Source organism: Ursus maritimus, unplaced genomic scaffold, assembly GCF_017311325.1.
Source record: "Ursus maritimus isolate PB19 unplaced genomic scaffold, ASM1731132v1 scaffold_25, whole genome shotgun sequence".
NCBI classification, from domain to species: Eukaryota; Metazoa; Chordata; class Mammalia; order Carnivora; family Ursidae; genus Ursus; species Ursus maritimus.
In genome coordinates, this window is record NW_024425008.1 from 499,294 (window position 1) to 515,663 (window position 16,370).

The following is a 16,370-nucleotide window of genomic DNA, read 5'->3' on the forward strand; positions in this document are numbered from 1 at the left end:
GCTTATTAAGAAGTGCAGCAAAAACTCCAGAAAAGCATGGACATGCGTAAGGCGGTGGTTGGTCAGACTGCTGCTTTCCTGGAGTTTGTGACATTTCTTGCTATTGCCTTTTTAAATTCTTGGAAACGGTTTCTTTTCTCATTCTGTTCTCTTTTGGTGGCTAATTTTGTCCTTGTAGTTTTGTAGTCGTTTGGGGAAAAAGCCCCCACATGTGTATAAACTGCAGGGCCGGCGCGCTGGGGAGGGCCGCGGGCCGCCCCCACAGGAGCAAGCTCACTGACGGTGGGGGCCCTGGGCTGTCGGCCGTCGGAGCCGTGTGGCCTGTAGCTGCGCTGGCCGTGTTAACCCTGGAGCACTGCGCCTACTCGGAGGCTGCCGTCTAAACGGCCGTGCCCTCCCAGCACCTGCTGGCACGTTGGTACCAGCTGACCGGAGTCTGAGGAAGGCCGCAGCTGCTGTCCAGACACTGGGCCCAAGGAGGCGCTGCTCCACGGTGGCCCCACCTATCAGATGGCGGAAGACCTAGGGCCGAGAGCAGGGCAGAGCCAGGCTGTGCTTCCTGCCCCTGCGCCAGAGGGGCCTAACCCCTGGAAGCCAGCCTCCAGGAGGCCTCTGGCCCGGGTCTCGCTCTTTTCCCACCTAAGCTACAGGGCTGAGCGCGTCATCAGCACCAAGTCACCAGATGCAGGACAACCCACTCCCAGGGAGGGCAAAACAAGGAGGGGAGCCTGGGTCCACTGTGGCCCCGAGCAGCTGCTGAGCACCGCGAGTCAGTGACCTGTGGCCTGTTGTGCCCTCATGCTGGGGGTGCCTCTATGCCCTGTGTCCCGGGATCCACCTACCCCAGGGCCCAGGTGGGGCAAGGTCTTTAGCCAGCGCCTGTCTGCCCAAAGCCCAGGCCTCACAGTGAGGACGGAGACGTGGGTGAGCTCCCCGCCCCGTGGCCCTGCTGTGGGGGCCGGCCCAGCGGGATAGGGAAGGCTCCTGGGGGAGGTTTGTTGGCATGTGTGTGTGTGTGTGTGTGTGTGTGTGTGTGTGTCTGTTGGACGAGGCACATAGAGGATGATACCCTGGGGGTGGTTTAAGGTTTGCTTCATGTCCCCCAAATTCCTATGTTGAAACCTAGCTTCACTGTGCTGGTGGGGGGGGGGCTCTGGAAGGTGCCCTCGTGATGGGCTTGGGCCCCTGTCAGAGGAGCTGTGTCCGCTTGCTTCCCGGCTGCTCTCTGCCCCGTAGACGCACCGTGAAGGTGGCCGGCTGTGAGCTGGGAGAGGCCCACAGGACTGTGGGAAGGAGCTTGTCAAAGCCTCCCACGTGGTCGCATTCTGCTCCAGCAGCCTGAGCCCGCTGAGACAGCATCCCCTCCAGCACCCCCTCCTGTGGGCTGCCCCGCACCCACCTGGTCCCCGCTGAGTTCCAGAAGCCACCCGCACTGTGAGCTTGGTGCTCAGAGCCCCGGCTTCAGCCCCTGGGTCATCCTTGCAGACAGACCCGGTGGCCCACTTTGAGGGGCTCCGATGATGGGGAAGGGCCCTGCCGAGACCCTGCCCACTGGGGCCCCACGTGCAGCCATGGGGCCTTGTGCCGCTTGTCACAGGCCAGTGGTGGGGGCGTGATGATTCTCAGGGAATGGGGGGCACTCTGGCCACGGAGAAAGCTTCTCCTGCAAGAGTAGAAACATCCTAGAGTCAGGGAATCGGCACTGGCCTCTGCCTGTTGCCACAGGTGGCCAGTTGTGAACTGTGGTGTTTGTTTTTTCCTTAAAGAAGCATAAAGCAGGTCTGAGATGTGGATACATTTTGCCTGTAAATACATATTAAACTTCAGGACTGCAATCCCGTGTCGCGGTTAGAAAACGAACACTAATTCCTTCCCACTGGCCGACACTTGGTCATACTCACATGTCCCCGCTAGCTGTCCTTTCCCTGTCACTTTGTCAGCGGGAAATCGCGGTCCGGCTGGAGACGATTTACACGGGGAGGGAGGACAGCGCCGGGTCTGTGAGGTGGCAGCCATCGGGGCATATCCCGCTGGTTCCGCCCGGGTGCTGGTTACCGTGTGTCCGCGTGGAGGACTGAGCCTTGGCTCCTGTCTTCACTGACTCCCCATGTGCTCCCCATGTGCGCTTCTGCTGTCCTCACTTCCTTTCTTCTACTTTCTTTGAACCTAAATCTCTCTCCTCCTGCACAGCCACGCGACAGCCTTGCTCATGGCTCTTACACTCGCCTCATTCCCTGCCGCCGCCCCCCCACCCCCATCACGGCGGCCCCTCCGGCGGCCCCTCCAGCCTCTCTGTCCTCCGTGCCCCCCTGAGGTGCTACACTTGCCAAGTGTCCTACCTGCGTTCTTCCAGCGTTGCCCCGTCCTCCCCGCAGGGCCGCTTACTGGGCTGGTCCAGATGCGGCCTCCAGCCTGCGGTTGCCAGGGGCCAGGCACCTGCACGGCAGCCTCCGCGGGCCTGCGTCTGAACTGCTGGGCGTGTGGAGTGCTCCCTGTCCCTCCGGGCTGGGCTCCCGTGCGGTCAGAGCGCAGTCCGGTCTTCCTCCTGCAGTTCCTGCTCGGGCTGCAGGTCTGTGCTGTCAGTTTTGGAAAGTTCTTAGCCGTTCTCTCCTCTTGGCTCCTGCTTCTGGGACCCCAACGATGTGGGACCGCACGGCCTGGCGCTGCCCCCGGGTCCTGGGCACTCTGCCCTGTGTCTTCTCCCTCTTTCTTCCCTCTGCATCCTGCTCGGATGGTTTCTGCTGACCAGTTCATGCTCACGGACTGGTCCTCTGTGGGGCTGGGCCTGCCGTCAGGCCCGTCTCAACAATTGCTCGCAGACGGGTGACGGTGTTCTTTTCTGGCACTTCCATTTTGTTCTTCCGTGTAATTTCCGTGTCTGTCCCGTGTGAGTTTCACTTTCCCACTGGATCCTCACTCCTACCAGTGCCATATTACGGCCGGCCTTGGACCCGCACTGTTTGGACAGCTCCGCTTCTGCTCCTGTGCGCCAGGGATCGGGTTCTCGCATTTTCGTGGTCTTGCCATGTTTTGCTGACTGCTGAGCTCTCGGTAAGAGAACAGCAGAGACTGAAGTTGGTAACGAGGAGCCCGTCGGAGTCCTGGAGGGCTGAGTCTTCGCCTGCCGCGGCTGGGCCTGGGCCCCCTGCAGCTCCGAGAGGCTTCCGTGTCTCCGGGTGGTGGCAGGGCTCCTGCTCCGCGGGGCCCGAGGTCTGAGCGCTGGCCGGGCTCTGGACATCAGCCTGCCCTGCAGAGCCTGGCCACCATGTGTGCAGATCCCTGGAGACTCCCTTTGCCCCCATGCCTGGTCCTTCCAGCCTGCCGTGGGTGGCCTGGAGCGCCTGGGGCAAAGGCCCAGCTGCCCCGCGGAGCCTCTAGAGTGGGTAGCAGGAACCCCGGAGCACCCCTCAGAGGGGGGTCTCTCGCTTCTCCGGCCCCCACTTCTGAGAGAGGCTGGCTTCTTGGGGATTTTCTGTCAGCCTTCCCTCCTTACACCCCACTCTGAGCGCTCAGCAAAGGCCGAGTGCTGGACGAGGGGTCCAGACCTGCCTGGCGCTGGGGTTCAAGAGCCAGTGGGCGTGGAGCTGCCCTGGGGTCCCCCTCCTCCCGCTCTGTCCCTGGGGCACTGAACTGAGCTAATGTGGGCTCCTTGGTGCCCTCAGCTCTGTGATTATTTTATAGCCGATGGCGGCACCTTCTGGCTGGGGTGACAGGGCCAGCCTGTGAATCCGAGGGGACCAGGCAGCACTCACTGTCCCGGTTCAGAAGGCCCCTCCTTGAGCAGCCGGGCCAGACACCCGGACACTTGATGTCTGCTTGGACACGGAGTGAAGGCCGGGGACAGCCCTGGCCTCCGGCTTGGGGAGCAGGGCTGGGGTGCGCTGGGCTGGCTGGGGGTCAGGAGAGCTCAGCTTTCTGAGGCCTGCGAGGCGCTGGCTCAGGGGCTGCCAGCAGCAGGGCAGGGAAGCCGCCGTGGGGAGTTCAGTGCCAGCGTCCGAGAGTGACTCTGGGGGGAGGAGGCAGAACACAGAATGGCTTGTTTTGGGTTCAAGTCTGATTTTAACCAAAGGCTGGGAAATGATGGCACATCCCAGCAGGTCTCTGCTGGTGGGGCCCTAGGAGACCCCAGGGCGGACGCTGCCCTTTGGTGAAAGAGGCATGGCGGAAAAGCAGTTTCCAAATTTCCATGTCTTTCTGGCTGAAAATGAAAAATTAGGGCAGATTTCCCAAACATACAGCACTAAAAAAAGTCTGCTTACCCCTTCACATAAGCCTCAAAGACACCTGCATTCTGGTGGAGAGTGGCGGCCAGCACCCTTCCCCCTGTGACAGGCGACATCTGCTGGTCACCGTGTCACTGTTTGGTCTGACACTGGGGTTGATGCAGCATCCGAGGCCAGCCCCCACCCGTGGGCTCCCAGCCGCAAGTGTGGCCCGTGCGTGCGGGGCAGCGGACGGGCCAGGGGCTTGGGGAAGGGGCTTCTGGCAGTGGTCCGCAGAGAGCACCTGAGCCGGCAGGAACATAGGCTTGTCTGAGCCATTTTATTTAATAAAATTTTACAAAAATCAGTGCCTCCACCAGAAACAGAGAAAGGTTGCTTGGAGTCAGAGGGGAGGGCCGGGCGCAGAGAAGGGCCAGTGGACGGGCAGTGCGCGGGTAAATGCTCCCAGGGCCTTCGCTCTCCCCCAGGTGTGACAGTAACGTGGTCTGGTCTCCCTGAGCGTGTGGACGCTGCCTCCTGTGCACAGTCCCAGCAGAGAGCCAGGATACCCGGGTGTGCCCCGGCAGGGCCATGCGGGCGGCCAGGCCTGGGGTCCCTCCCCGGGTGCCCTCAGGGGCCAGCAGCACCTGCACCGGGCAGAGGGCCCCCAGTGCCACTTTGCTTCATGTCAGGCTGGGGCGGAGCTGCTGGGGACCCTGGGCAGCTCCTTCCTGTTGCGAGCGGCTCTGCCGAAGGACGCGCTCTTCTTCTAAAGTGGTCAGACCCCGACGTGCACCACTGGGCACACGACGGGTTTGCACAGGGCATCCCCGGAAACATGCCCGCAAAATAGTTCCGGTTTCCAGGACCAAAAATCAAGCCAGTAAGAAAATGTAAAACTCCTCATAAAAATACAAACTACTCCCGTTTTAGCAAATGTCACTATTAAACAAGGTCATTTTTAGGTTACGAGGACTGAAAATCTTCTTTTTCCACGGAACTGTGATGTGCTGTCCATTTCTGCATAAGGGGGTCTTCAGAAAGAGGCTGCATGCCAGCAGGCTCCCCTGTCTGCCGCCGGACGTCCCTGAGAGCTGATGGGAAAGGAAGGGCACGGTCAGGGACTGCAGAGGCCAGCGGGCCGCCTGTCCCCGGGCCGGCCTGCTGCACCTGCCACTGAACCCCGGGACTTCCTCTCCTCCCGCCCAAGCTCCTGTCATCGTGCAGTCACACAGAGGTGTGCAGGACAGAGTGGACAGCTCCGTGGCCTCTCTCAGAGCAAAGGCAGCACCACAGCACCGGCTGTGCCGTGGGCCCAGGGCCACGCAGGCCTCTTCATCCCAAGTGATCCTATGACCCTGGCCTGAGGGCCTAGGTGGGGTCACAGGGCCCTTCCTGCTCGTCTGCAGTGTCCGTGGATTTCCACCTACCAGCTGCTGTGGACACGTGAGCTACCGTGAGTGATGCTGCTGTGGATATTTCTATGTCTTGCTGCTCTAAGATGGCCCCTGCCTGTCCTTCTAGAGGTTTCTACCTCCTGCGCTGGAGATGGCCCTGGCCCGTGCAGCCAGATGACAGGGGGCCTCCCCTGCGCTCTGTCTGCCCGGTTGATCAGGTGGTGTGTGCTCCCAGCAGCCAGAGGCAGCAGCCCGACCCCTCCCCAGCCAACCACCATCAGAGCAGACCCTGCAGGTGCGTGCCCCCCAGGTGTCACTATTCTCCTGGGACAGGGATACGTGCAGAGCGAACCCCCAGTCCCAGGGGGAACAGGCCCCTCGAGGCTGGGCACCACTCCCCGCAAAATCTGGCCCATGAGTGGGCAGGCACCCCCACTCCCAGGAAAAGCTGTGCCCTGTCCTCAGAAGAGGGCGGCAGGAGAAGCCCCTGCCTGTGCACTCCTCCTTCCCGCCGCTGAGTGGGGCCTGTAGTGCCCCTCGTGTGTGCCTCGCCAGTCACCCCGCCTGCCCTGCTGCTTCCCTGCAGCCCCCACCGCCGCCCACCGGTCGCCCAGGACACCTGCCCACCTCCCAGCGCCCGGTGGTGCTCTGCCCGCCCCAGACGGCAGCAGTGCTCCTTTCTCCCGAGTCCATGAGACTCAGGTAGCAGGTGCCAGCACACAGACCCACGCGGCCGGCGTGGCCAGGGCCTGTCCCGGGGGCAGCTCACCTTGGTCTGGATCAGGGCTCTGCAGGGCTGCAGACGGAAGGTGGGCACACCCAGTTCTTCAGGCTCTTTGAGGTCAGAACACTCCAGAGTGTGACCCGGGTCTCCAGAAAGGCTCTAGTGAGACAGACCACTGTCACCCAGCGGAAGGAAGATAAAGGACCGCTTTCTCTGCGTTGGCCTTGTTAACCCAGACCCCTCTGGCACGTGCCACTGTTAAACTGCAACGTGGTCGTGTCTCGGTGTCCACGGGGCCGGGGCAGCCCGCTGGTCTCCACCCTCCCGTCACCCAGCTCACGGCCACTCTCTCCCTCCAGACCTGCAGGCCCCACCGCCACCTCACGTTTTCCACCGACCCTGGGGTAAGCCCCGCCCCCGTGCCCCCAGCCTGGCTGCACCTGGAGCTCTCCCACCTCCCGCCTCCTGTTCAGGCTGCCTGTCCCTCCCCCATCCTCCCGGCTGTTTTCCTTGCACAAACACAATGCCAGGGTGGCCTCATTGGGCCGCTCTGGCTCCTTCCACCCCTTGCATCCCTCCTGGCCGGCCCCACGTGGCCCCTCAGCCCACACAGCAGCCATCCCCGAGGCCTGCCAGCCCCTTTTAGGTTTTCCATGTTTGAAAATTTCCATAATACTAAAAAACAGAAGAGGGTCTTTCCCACGTCAGGCACTAGGGACCCACCTGGTGCCTAACCTCACAGCTCTGCCTGCACCTGCTACTCGGCTGGCCTGGTGTGGCCCCGCCCCGCAGCCCCCCGAGCAGAGCCTGCTCCTGCCCGGGCCCACTTCTCCGCCCTCCCCTCTGCTGGGGAGCTCCCCCGCATGCTGTGCATATCCTTGTGCTCCACCACGGCACCTCCTCCACCACGTGCCAGGGGCTGGGCTGCACCTGGACATCGGTCAGCCTGGCACGGGGCAGGTGCCTGACACCGACGCGCTGAACTGTCTCGCCCCTTCCCTGCCTGTGTTGCCTCACCCCCCCACTGGAAACCAGTGTGTTTTCTCCCCCACCTGCTGTTTTCTGGCAGCAAGGCCCCCCTACCCTCATGCTGTCCGCATAGACGGCTCCCTGCAGCCTCAGGGTGGCCGGCAAAGTCGCTGTGGAGTCCAGCTGCACCCTCAGGAGCCCCTGGACACCTGACTCACCTTCCAAGCAGCATCTATTCCGAGAACAAGGAAGAGGTTTTCCTGGCAACGGGACTCGCTCCAGAGACAGCGAGAGGCCGATGTGCTGTTTGTGTTCTGAAGGGCTCTCCAGAGTCTTCTAGATTCAGAACTGGAAAAGACATATGTTAATTAAAAGGTGACTGAGAAACCTTCAGAACAGAAGCCAAGAGGGCACCTGCCCCCAGGGGTTGTGAGAACACAGTGCTCCCCTCCGAGACGTCTCGTGTGCTGCTTTCTGCAGACGATGAGTGCCCCCCACGAGTACCCCAGCACTCCTGCCTCCTCCCCCGGCACCGCCTGGCTCAGCGTCACGGCTGAGTGGCCCCTCCAAGGGGCCGACGCTCCTAGAGGCCCAGTACTTCGCGGTTTTGTTCCTGACGACCTCAGGTACCACGAGCCCGGGGGCCACAGGGACACTTGAAAACCAGGGGTGGGGCAGTGCTTAGAGGACGACCACTGGGTGTCTGACATGCACCATCCACACCTGCGAGCCACCCCCATCAGCCACGTGCTGCCCACGGCTGCTAGCGCAGCTCCTACGAGGGAGGAAGCTGTGCACGTAAAGAACCACAGGAGGGACAGTTATGCTAAGGGCCCACATCATTTCCAAGTCGTCCTCATGCTTTCACACCCCAAAGTCACAGCCACCTCCCGTCACACTCAGTGTCCAGGCCTGCCACGCCTGACACCCAGGACCACCCATGTCTCTGGGTGTCTGAGGCTCATGCTGCCACCAAAGTTCCTTCCAGCTGCCTGCTGGCCTGGACCACGCCCTGGGGAAGCGCCGTATCCAGAGGGCACACAGCCTTCTGGGTCACGGTGGTGACAGCCTTGTGGGCTTCAGGTCTCCGTCCTCAGGCCCCTGCTGGGGGTTCCCTGGGACGGGCACCGGCTTGGACCCCAGCAGTGGCCCTGACTGGACGCAAGGCCAGAGCCCAGAAGGGCGGGTCTGCAGAACTCTCTGACAAAGGGGGCACAGAAGTCAGGAAGCCGGCTCACGCCGACTTCACCCCCTCCTCCTGTGGCCTGGCCCCGTGGACCTCGAGCTGCACTCGCTTTCCCTCAGCGCCCAGTGAGAGCGCATCTGAGGACACGGCCATCCGCTCACACCACGTTTGTGATCTCTGGGGAACTAGCCCGGGGCCCGCCGGCCTTGCCGGCAGCGCCAGACACACAGGCCGACCCTGGGGGGCACCGGCATGTCTTCTCTGGCTGAGCGTCAGCCGGTCAGGTCCCCGGGAGGGCTCTGTGCCCACGGCCCAGACCCTCAGGCCCCACCGCACGCCCGGCACTGGCACTGAGACACCAGGAGCTGGCGCCCCCGTCCACCTTGTTCCAGGTGAACGCAACTCTGAGAGGGGTGACTGGGGCCTGAGCATCAGCCGTGCTGTCCGGTCCCTCCTTGAGGACCCCATGAGCCCAAGGCTGCCAAGGTCCACTTGGTCAAGCAGAAGTGTGAGCTCAGACTTGCCGCAGGAACGCAAGTTCATTACCACGGTGGAGGCCCAGAGTCACAGCCAGGCGGCTCTAAGATGCTGTCTAACGGGGAGACGCCTTCAGTTGCCTGCTCGGCTGGCACCTCTTGAAAAACAAACCTGAACACGTCCTCATAGCTGCGCAGAAGCTGAAAAAAGAGAAGAACACACGTTGCGTCACCGTACGCCCAGTGTGTAGTTTTGGTGCAGATGAAGCGTGTGAAGGCTCGTACTGTCACTGCTGCTACAGCAAGACACGCCTGCTCTGCACGCTCCCGATGAGAAGCCCTGGGCGCGGGAAAGCGGGGTTAGGGCACAGCACTCGTGAGCTTTGTCAGTGATACACGAGAAGGAGGCACCTGATGAAAATGGTAGTGTTTCCTGTATGTCAGCTGGCTGGGACATCTACCCACACGGCCGTAAAGGTGGCCCTTCCTGGACGAAGACCTGAGGTCGGAAGGTTGGGAGTTAGTGTGAAGTGCTGGAATGAGGGCTGTCCAAAATATGGCAGGAGGTGACAGGAGTGCAAACCAGGAGGCTGGAGGTGAGGGCGGGTATGCACCCTGGGCAGGTGGAGGTGAGGGTGGGTGTGCACCCTGGGCAGGTGGAGGTGAGGGCGGGTGTGCACCCTGGGTAGCTGGAGGTGAGGGCGGGTGTGCACTGGGCAGGTGGAAGTGAGGGTGGGTGTGCACCCTGGGCAGGTGGAGGTGAGGGTGGGTGTGCACCCTGGGCAGGTGGAGGTGAGGGTGGGTGTACACCCTGGGCAGGTGGAGGTGAGGGCGAGTATGCCCTGGGCGGGGGGCTGGAGGTGAGTGTGGGTGTGCACCCTGGGCAGGTGGAGGTGAGGGCGGGTGTGCTCTGGGCTGGTGGAGGTGAGGGCGGTGTGCAGTGGGCGGGCAGGGAGCCCCGAGAGCTGCTGGAGGTGTGCGTGTGTGCAGTGCATATATGCACGTCAGCTGGGTGCAGTTTTCTGCATTCCCCTCATGTCTCCTGCAAAGTTCACGTTATTGTCAGATTGTTCCCTGAGCTATTAGCCCCACTGGAAGACGAGTCCTGTTTTCAGAACAAGTCTGCTAGCAGAGTGGACTGCACGGAGAGTGCCTCCCACCAGATGTCCAGGGAAACACTGGTTCAGGAAGCAGTTCATCCCTAGAACCAGCGACACCTTTTCTCTCATCCCTTCCTCATCTGACTCTTTCTGTTCTCATGGTGTTCGGGGTTTCGGGCTAAGCCCTTGGGAAGACATGGCAGAGAAAGAGGAACAAGGGAAGGAAGAGGAAGACAAGAAGAGAGGGATCAGATGCAGTCACAAAAATGGTGAAACCGGTGGTCAGGTCAGGAAGGGCAGCGCCAGGGCCAAGGGGATGCGGCCTGGGCTCCCGGGGCCATCTCCAGCACCCTGTCATCACACACAGGCGGGAAGGGACTCTTGGTGAGGCTTTCTAAATAAGGAGAGTGAAAATTCGGACAAAAAGCTCTTTCCTGGTGTGCCCTGAATGGAGCAGGGAAAGTGGGCTGGCAGGATGGTGGAGGCCGCCATGCCTGGCCCCGGGAGCACCAGGCACACAAGGGGCCCTGCTCCTGAGTTGCCCCCATCGTGGTCAGGAGGACAGGACAGCCAGATGCACAGGCAGGGACCAAGGCCAGCAGAGAAGCAGACCCCCTACCGGGCCAGCCCATCGACGCCAGAGGGTCTGCTGTAGAAATACCTCATAAGGTGAGCTGCCGGAGGCTTCTGGCACCCCAGGCCCGCCCTGGGGAGGCTGGCGAGAACCGCGCTCCTTTTGGGTAGAAGCCACTGTCTGCCGCCGAGGATGTGGGGGTCTCTCCGGGCGTTCAAAGTTTGGGAAGAACTGTTCAGACTTGGACGAAGATTCTTGAAAGCCTTCAAAGTCCCCCCAGGCGCTGTTATGCTCCCCGGGGTCCGGGCCGCCGGCGGGGCAGGTCGAAAAGCCCTCCCCGCCCCCGGAGATCCGCTCCGCGCCAGCACCTCTTCGTCCCCCGGGCGCCTTGCTCGCACCGCTGTCTTTAGAAGCCGGGCACAGGGAAATGTCGCCTGCTTCCTCGGCGAGGTCGCTCGGACACCTGCTCGGAGGGGGCGTCTGGCCAGGCCCTGGCCCCCGCTGCCGCTGGCCCTGCATGTCGGTGCCGCCCGGCCCGCATCCACGCGATGGGGAGCTGGGGAGGTGAGCACCGGACACCCACAGCGCTGCGCCGGAGACGCCCGGGGCTGCACAGGGCGGGGGCGCGGGGGGCGTCGCCCCAGGGCGGGGCTGAGGGCAGCCCGGGGCCGGGGTCCCCGTGAAGGCCCGGCCTGCGGCCCCGGCCCGCACCCACCTCGGCTCCCGGGAGCAGCTGCCGCCGCTGTCCCCACGCCCGCCCGTTGCCCGGCAACGGAGCGCGCCGTCCCCCGCGTCCGGCGCCGCCGCCGTGACGTCAGCGCGCCGGCCCACCCCGCCGTGCGCCTGCGTGTCTCCCCCCTGCCCCGGCCCTCCACCTCCCGTGAGGAGGGGCCCTGGTTTCATTGGAGCGGCCCCGGGCCTTCTGGAGCCCTGACTCGCTAGGCCGCCCAGAGCGCGCCCTGCCCGGTTCCGCGGCGCGCGCGGGCCACTGCAGTGGGGCTTCCTCCCGCAACGCCCGGCCGATTCCCGAGTCCCTAGGACCGCGCTCTTCCCAGCGTCAGGGCAGTTGGGGGTCCGCAGCCCCAGGAGGAGCAGGCCCGGTCTGAGCCCTGGACACCTAGCCCGTCCTGTTGCCACCCGTTCCCGGGCAAGGGCACTACTGCGGCAGCCTGGCCCGCCCGCCAGCTCCCTCCCAGCCCTTGCAGACCCTTCCTTCCCCATCCGCGCGCACCTCCAGGCTCTCGAAAACCACCGTGATGAGTGCCCTTGACTCCATCCTCCCCAGAGGTGGTGGAAGCCCTGATCCACACTTCGCTCCCCGGGCTCCCTCCATGCGCACATTTCTCCGCCCTGTGACCTCCTTGGGCCCTGTCCTGTCGGCATGAATCACCTGCTCTCCTTGGTCCTCGTCAGCCCAACTACTGAAAATTTTAATTTTGAAAATTACCAGATGAGATCATCCCTGATGCCTGGACCGCAGCCTCCTGTCCCCTCCCGTGTTTCCGGAGGGTACATCAGCCAGCAACGTAGTGTGCAGGCGATGCAGTCTGACTGCCCAGCTCTGCGCAGACACCTGGGTGACCCTGCAGAAAGGTGGCCAGATGCTGGCTCTCCTGCCTTGATGTCACCCGGTGGACAGTGTTGGGCCCAGGCCTTTCTGCTGTCTGCCCACCACTTGGACACCCTCATCCATTGTCCTTGCTGTCCTTGTAGTCCAGGGAGCTGGAAAGGAGTAGAAGAAGTGTTGTCCTCGTGGACAGGTGGGGAAACTGAAGCCCAGGCCCAAAGGCCCAGGTGAGAAGTGTTGCTGGGGCTGGAAGCAGCCCTCGGGAGCTCAGCAGTTTCCCACACCCTGTCTGGGCCTCAGCGAAGACTGAGAATGGTGCTGTGACCCTCAGGGTGCAGGTGAGCTGACCTGTCTTACTAGCTGTGGTAGCTGAATAATGCCACCCAGAGATGTCCATGCCCTGGTCCCCAGAACCCGTGAATATGGGACCTTACAAGGTCTTACGAGGGACTTCACAGACATGATCATGTTAAGGCTTTTGAGTTGGGGAGAAAGTCCTGGGTTATGCTGTTGAGCCCGATGCCCTTACAAGTAGGAAGCAGGGGGGTCAGAGTGTGAGGAGCTGGAGAGACAGAGGAGAGGTCAGAGCGATGCAGCGCTCTGAGGGATGCAGGCCACCTCTAGGACTTGACAATGGCAAGGAAGTACACCTCCCCTGAAACCCCAGAAGGAATACAGCCTACGGACACCTGGAGCCGCCAGGTCACTTGGTGTCAGCCATGTGTGCTTACTTGTTACAGCGGTCATGGGGAACGGATAGACTGGGTGACCTCTGGCTACTGAAAAGGTGCTGCCTTGGGGGAGCCAAGACTCAGAGGAGGTGGCAGAGGTGACCTGTTGTAGGGTGCTCAGCCTTGGCTGCAGGCGTGGGGGGGGGGTTAGGGGTGTAACCCAGAGAGCCGACAGGTGGCCCCTGGCTCCTCTAGCCAGCATTGGGGCAGATGGGGCATGAGACACGGGGCACAAACCGAGGCCAGGCCTCCAGGTGGGTGGGCAGGGCAGGTATCCATTCAAGGTGACAAGGCTTCACCTGCTGAGGGAGACTGGTCAGAGGGGAGCATGGTGCATTAAAATGGGGGTTCAGGGGACACGAGCACTGTCTCCGAGGAGCTGTGAAGGGAGTTGGCATGGTGTAGTCAGGAGAAAGAGCCCATATGGCCCCCCAGGCTCCTCTCAGGACACCTCGGTCCATCCCTGACTCCCAACCCTGCCAAACAGGGGTGGGGGACAGCTTCTCTGCCACCAAGCTAAGTTTCCCCTGTCCCAGCCTCAGGAGGAAGGGGCCGCCACTTGGCCCAGAGCCCCACAGTATCCTGGCACCTCCCAGCCATTGCCTGATGAGCGATGGGGAGGTGTCCCTTGCTCCCAGAAGCACCTAGGTATCCTGCTCCTCTGGGGTTCTCAGACCCAAACCATTGGGATGAGTCAAGGAGCCCACCTGCCCCCAGGCCTGGAGCAGGCACTTAGCTTGGGGGAGACTGAGGCAGTTAGAGGCCAGGGGTCAGCAGACCTGAAGCCCGCCCCCTCCCCACCATGTGAGGACTGCACGGGAGGGCAAGATGGCAGCCGGTGGGGTCCTACGTGGCGCCGCACTCAGCTGTGGCACTTGGGCGGGGCCGGGCTGGGGCAGGGACAATGCAGAGCTATTCTGGCTTATGGTGCAGCGGCTGCCGCACGGAGACATCAATCATTGATGCCCTGGGCGTCCCTGCCTGCCTGGAGAGGCCTGGAGAGTGGCCAGCGGGAGGCGGGAGCCCCGCTGAGGAACCACAGCCTGTGCAGTTGGCAGCCACGCCTCCTCGTCCTGGCCCCACCAGTGCCCTGCATCCACCAGTGCCCTGCATCCTAGGCCCTGGTTCCCAGGCACCCCGGCTCGGGGGGCTGCAGGCAGGCCTGAGGACCCCGCCCATCAGCGAGGGTGTGTCCCTAGCACGGTGGTCCCAGGGAGGAGGTTGAGCCTGTGTGTGCCAACGGGAGAGAGCACGGGGCACTGCAGAACTACTGTGCCCCACCGAGCGCTCAATGCTGGGGGCCTTGTATGGGCCAGGGGTGGCCATGGGGCAGGCCCGGGACTCCATGCTTATGGGAGAACAGGGACTCCTGAGCCATGTCCGACTGCTGTCACCTTTCCCAGCAGGGCATCTGTCCCTGGAGGGGCCCTGGGGACAGGGCTGTAGCAGGGCGTGATGACGGCAGCTCCTGGCAGCTCAGGGCTCTGCGGCAGGCTCACGGCCAGGCTCCAGCTGGGGGTGGGGATGGGCGGGGAGTGGGGGGGGGGGCATGGATGGACTTCACAGGACCCACCTGAGCAGCTTTCTCCCCGGGCTGCCCTGTGATCCTGGGACCATCCTGGGGGTTCTGGGACACCCCCAGGAGGGAGGAGGGATTGGGCACAAGGGGGCAGGGCCCAGTCTGGCCGGCCCAGGGGGCGTGAGGGCCAACTTATGGGCCATCTCCCTTTACACAGTGGTATACACAGCTGAGGCGCTAGGCCCTCCTAGAGATGAAATGGGGCTCCCAGGGACCCCCGGGGAGTGTGTAGGGCTGAACATAGCAGGTGATGCCAGCCTTCTGCCTGAGATCAGGCAGGAGAGGGGAGGGGGCAGCCTCTGGGGCAGAAACGTCCTGATCCGGGGCCCTGGGCCAATGCCGAGCCAACTCCCTTGCTGCAGAGTGAGCAAGGCCCCAGCAGGGCAGTGTAAGCCCACCCGGCCCTCACGAAGGCCAAGTGCAGAAGTGGCCCCAGGGAGGGTCCCTGCCCTAGTCTCCCCCAGGCACTGGGCCAGCCAGGAGTCCCAGGGACCACCCAACTGAGCTGAGCGGAGCTACCATAGCCCCAGCTGCATCACACTGGACAATCAGGATAGGTCACATGGAATAAGGCCACTTCATTTGGACATGGAGCCAGGGTCTGCACGACTTTGCCAAGGTCACTCATCTAATGGGGCGGGGGGACACAGAACTGGGTCTGTGCCCTAAGGTCCCTGATTATACACCTGCTGCCAGACTCACATACACAGATGGGCAGGCTGAGATCCCAACAGATCTGGACAGTTGTGGGATACAACCGCGGACACAAAACGCGCCCCCTCCCTGCACCCATGAGTGACTGGCTCCCAGATGCATAGAGCGGGGCAGGACTCCAGGGAGAGAGGGGAGCACAGGGTCTCTGGCTCCAGGGCCATGCTGCCCAGCCCGCAGGAAAACACCAGGGCAGGAGGGGTGCGACGCACGCCTGAAGGACAGGGCTGTGCCCCGTTGTGCCGTGGGCTCAGTGGAGGAGAGGCTGCCGGAGCATCTTCCGAGCAGTGATGTGCGTGTCTGTCCGACCTGCTGCTGGCAGGCTGCCCGGCTGCAGCCCAGCTAACGGGAACTGGCACGCATGAGTCATCCTGCTGGGCAAGCTCACCTGGGCCCCTCTGGCTGTGTGCATCCCCAAGGAAGACCAGGAGCAGAGTGCGCCTGTGTGTGTGCACGGGTGTGTCTGTGTCCTGCTGCACCAATCTGGGCACGTGCGCACAGGTGGGTACGCCTGTGTCAGTCCGTGTGGGAGTGTGTGTGCACCGGAGACATAGCCAAGTGGATCTGTGTCTGTGTGTTGGTGTGAATATGTGTGTCGTCTTGTCTGCGTGTGTGTACGTGTGTGTGCGCGTGTGCTCTGTGTCTAGTCTCTGTGTCCGAGCGCCCCCCCCCCTGCTGCAGCCTGTCTCTTTCTGCCCCAGGAATGGGTGTGTGTGTGTGTGTCCATCTGTCTGTCCCAGCACCACCAGCAACATTCCTAGGAAACCCCAGGAACGGTCCTCCGTGGTGGTAGCTGTGCTTTTCTGGGTCTGTTCTGGCCCAGGCCCCCCACTCCCAGCCCCAGCAGGACCCTCATCTCCAAAGTCCCCTTCCTCAGGTCTACATCAGCCTGGGCCTCAGCTAACTCCTTGCTTCGGTGGAAACAGAATTCTCCTGGGCCTTGCCACTCCCTGCCCATTCCCCAAGGAGTGCCATCTTCTGCATACCCCCCAAGCTGGAGCCCAGGGGCCCCCAACCATCCCACTCCAGTCCTTACCAAGCCCCTCTGTCAGCTTCTGGAACATCCTGGGTCCTTGTCTCCCTCCTCATATTGCTGCCCTGGCCCAGCCCCCACCCACCCTCTTGTAGGGCTCCTGACTTCCAGCAGTGCCCCC

At 62.7% G+C, this 16,370-nt stretch overlaps 1 protein-coding gene across 1 annotated transcript; it reads right to left on the reverse strand.

Moving 5' to 3' along the window:
- Positions 1-4,506: 4,506 nt before the first annotated feature.
- Positions 4,507-11,275, reverse strand: CLBA1 (clathrin binding box of aftiphilin containing 1). Its single transcript, XM_008706121.2, has 5 exons — positions 10,716-11,275; positions 9,025-9,155; positions 7,511-7,640; positions 6,369-6,482; positions 4,507-5,296 (listed from the first exon to the last, which is right to left on the reverse strand). Exons 1-5 carry the CDS (start codon positions 11,145-11,147, stop codon positions 5,132-5,134), a joined length of 972 nt encoding a protein of 323 aa, XP_008704343.2. The 5' UTR covers positions 11,148-11,275; the 3' UTR covers positions 4,507-5,131.
- Positions 11,276-16,370: the final 5,095 nt, after the last annotated feature.

What these genes read in the sequence shown, in the direction of transcription:
- CLBA1 (XM_008706121.2), bottom strand. Translation starts at nt 11,147, where the DNA reads ATGCAGGGCCAGCGGCAGCGGGGGCCAGGGCCTGGCCAGACGCCCCCT. An exon ending in GAATAGATGCTGCTTGGAAG is followed by an intron (nt 6,483 to 7,510) that starts GTGAGTCAGGTG and finishes CTGTCTCACTAG; the next exon opens with AGCCTTTCTGGAGACCCGGG. An exon ending in GAGCCCTGATCCAGACCAAG is followed by an intron (nt 5,297 to 6,368) that starts GTGAGCTGCCCC and finishes CTTTCCCATCAG; the next exon opens with CTCTCAGGGACGTCCGGCGG.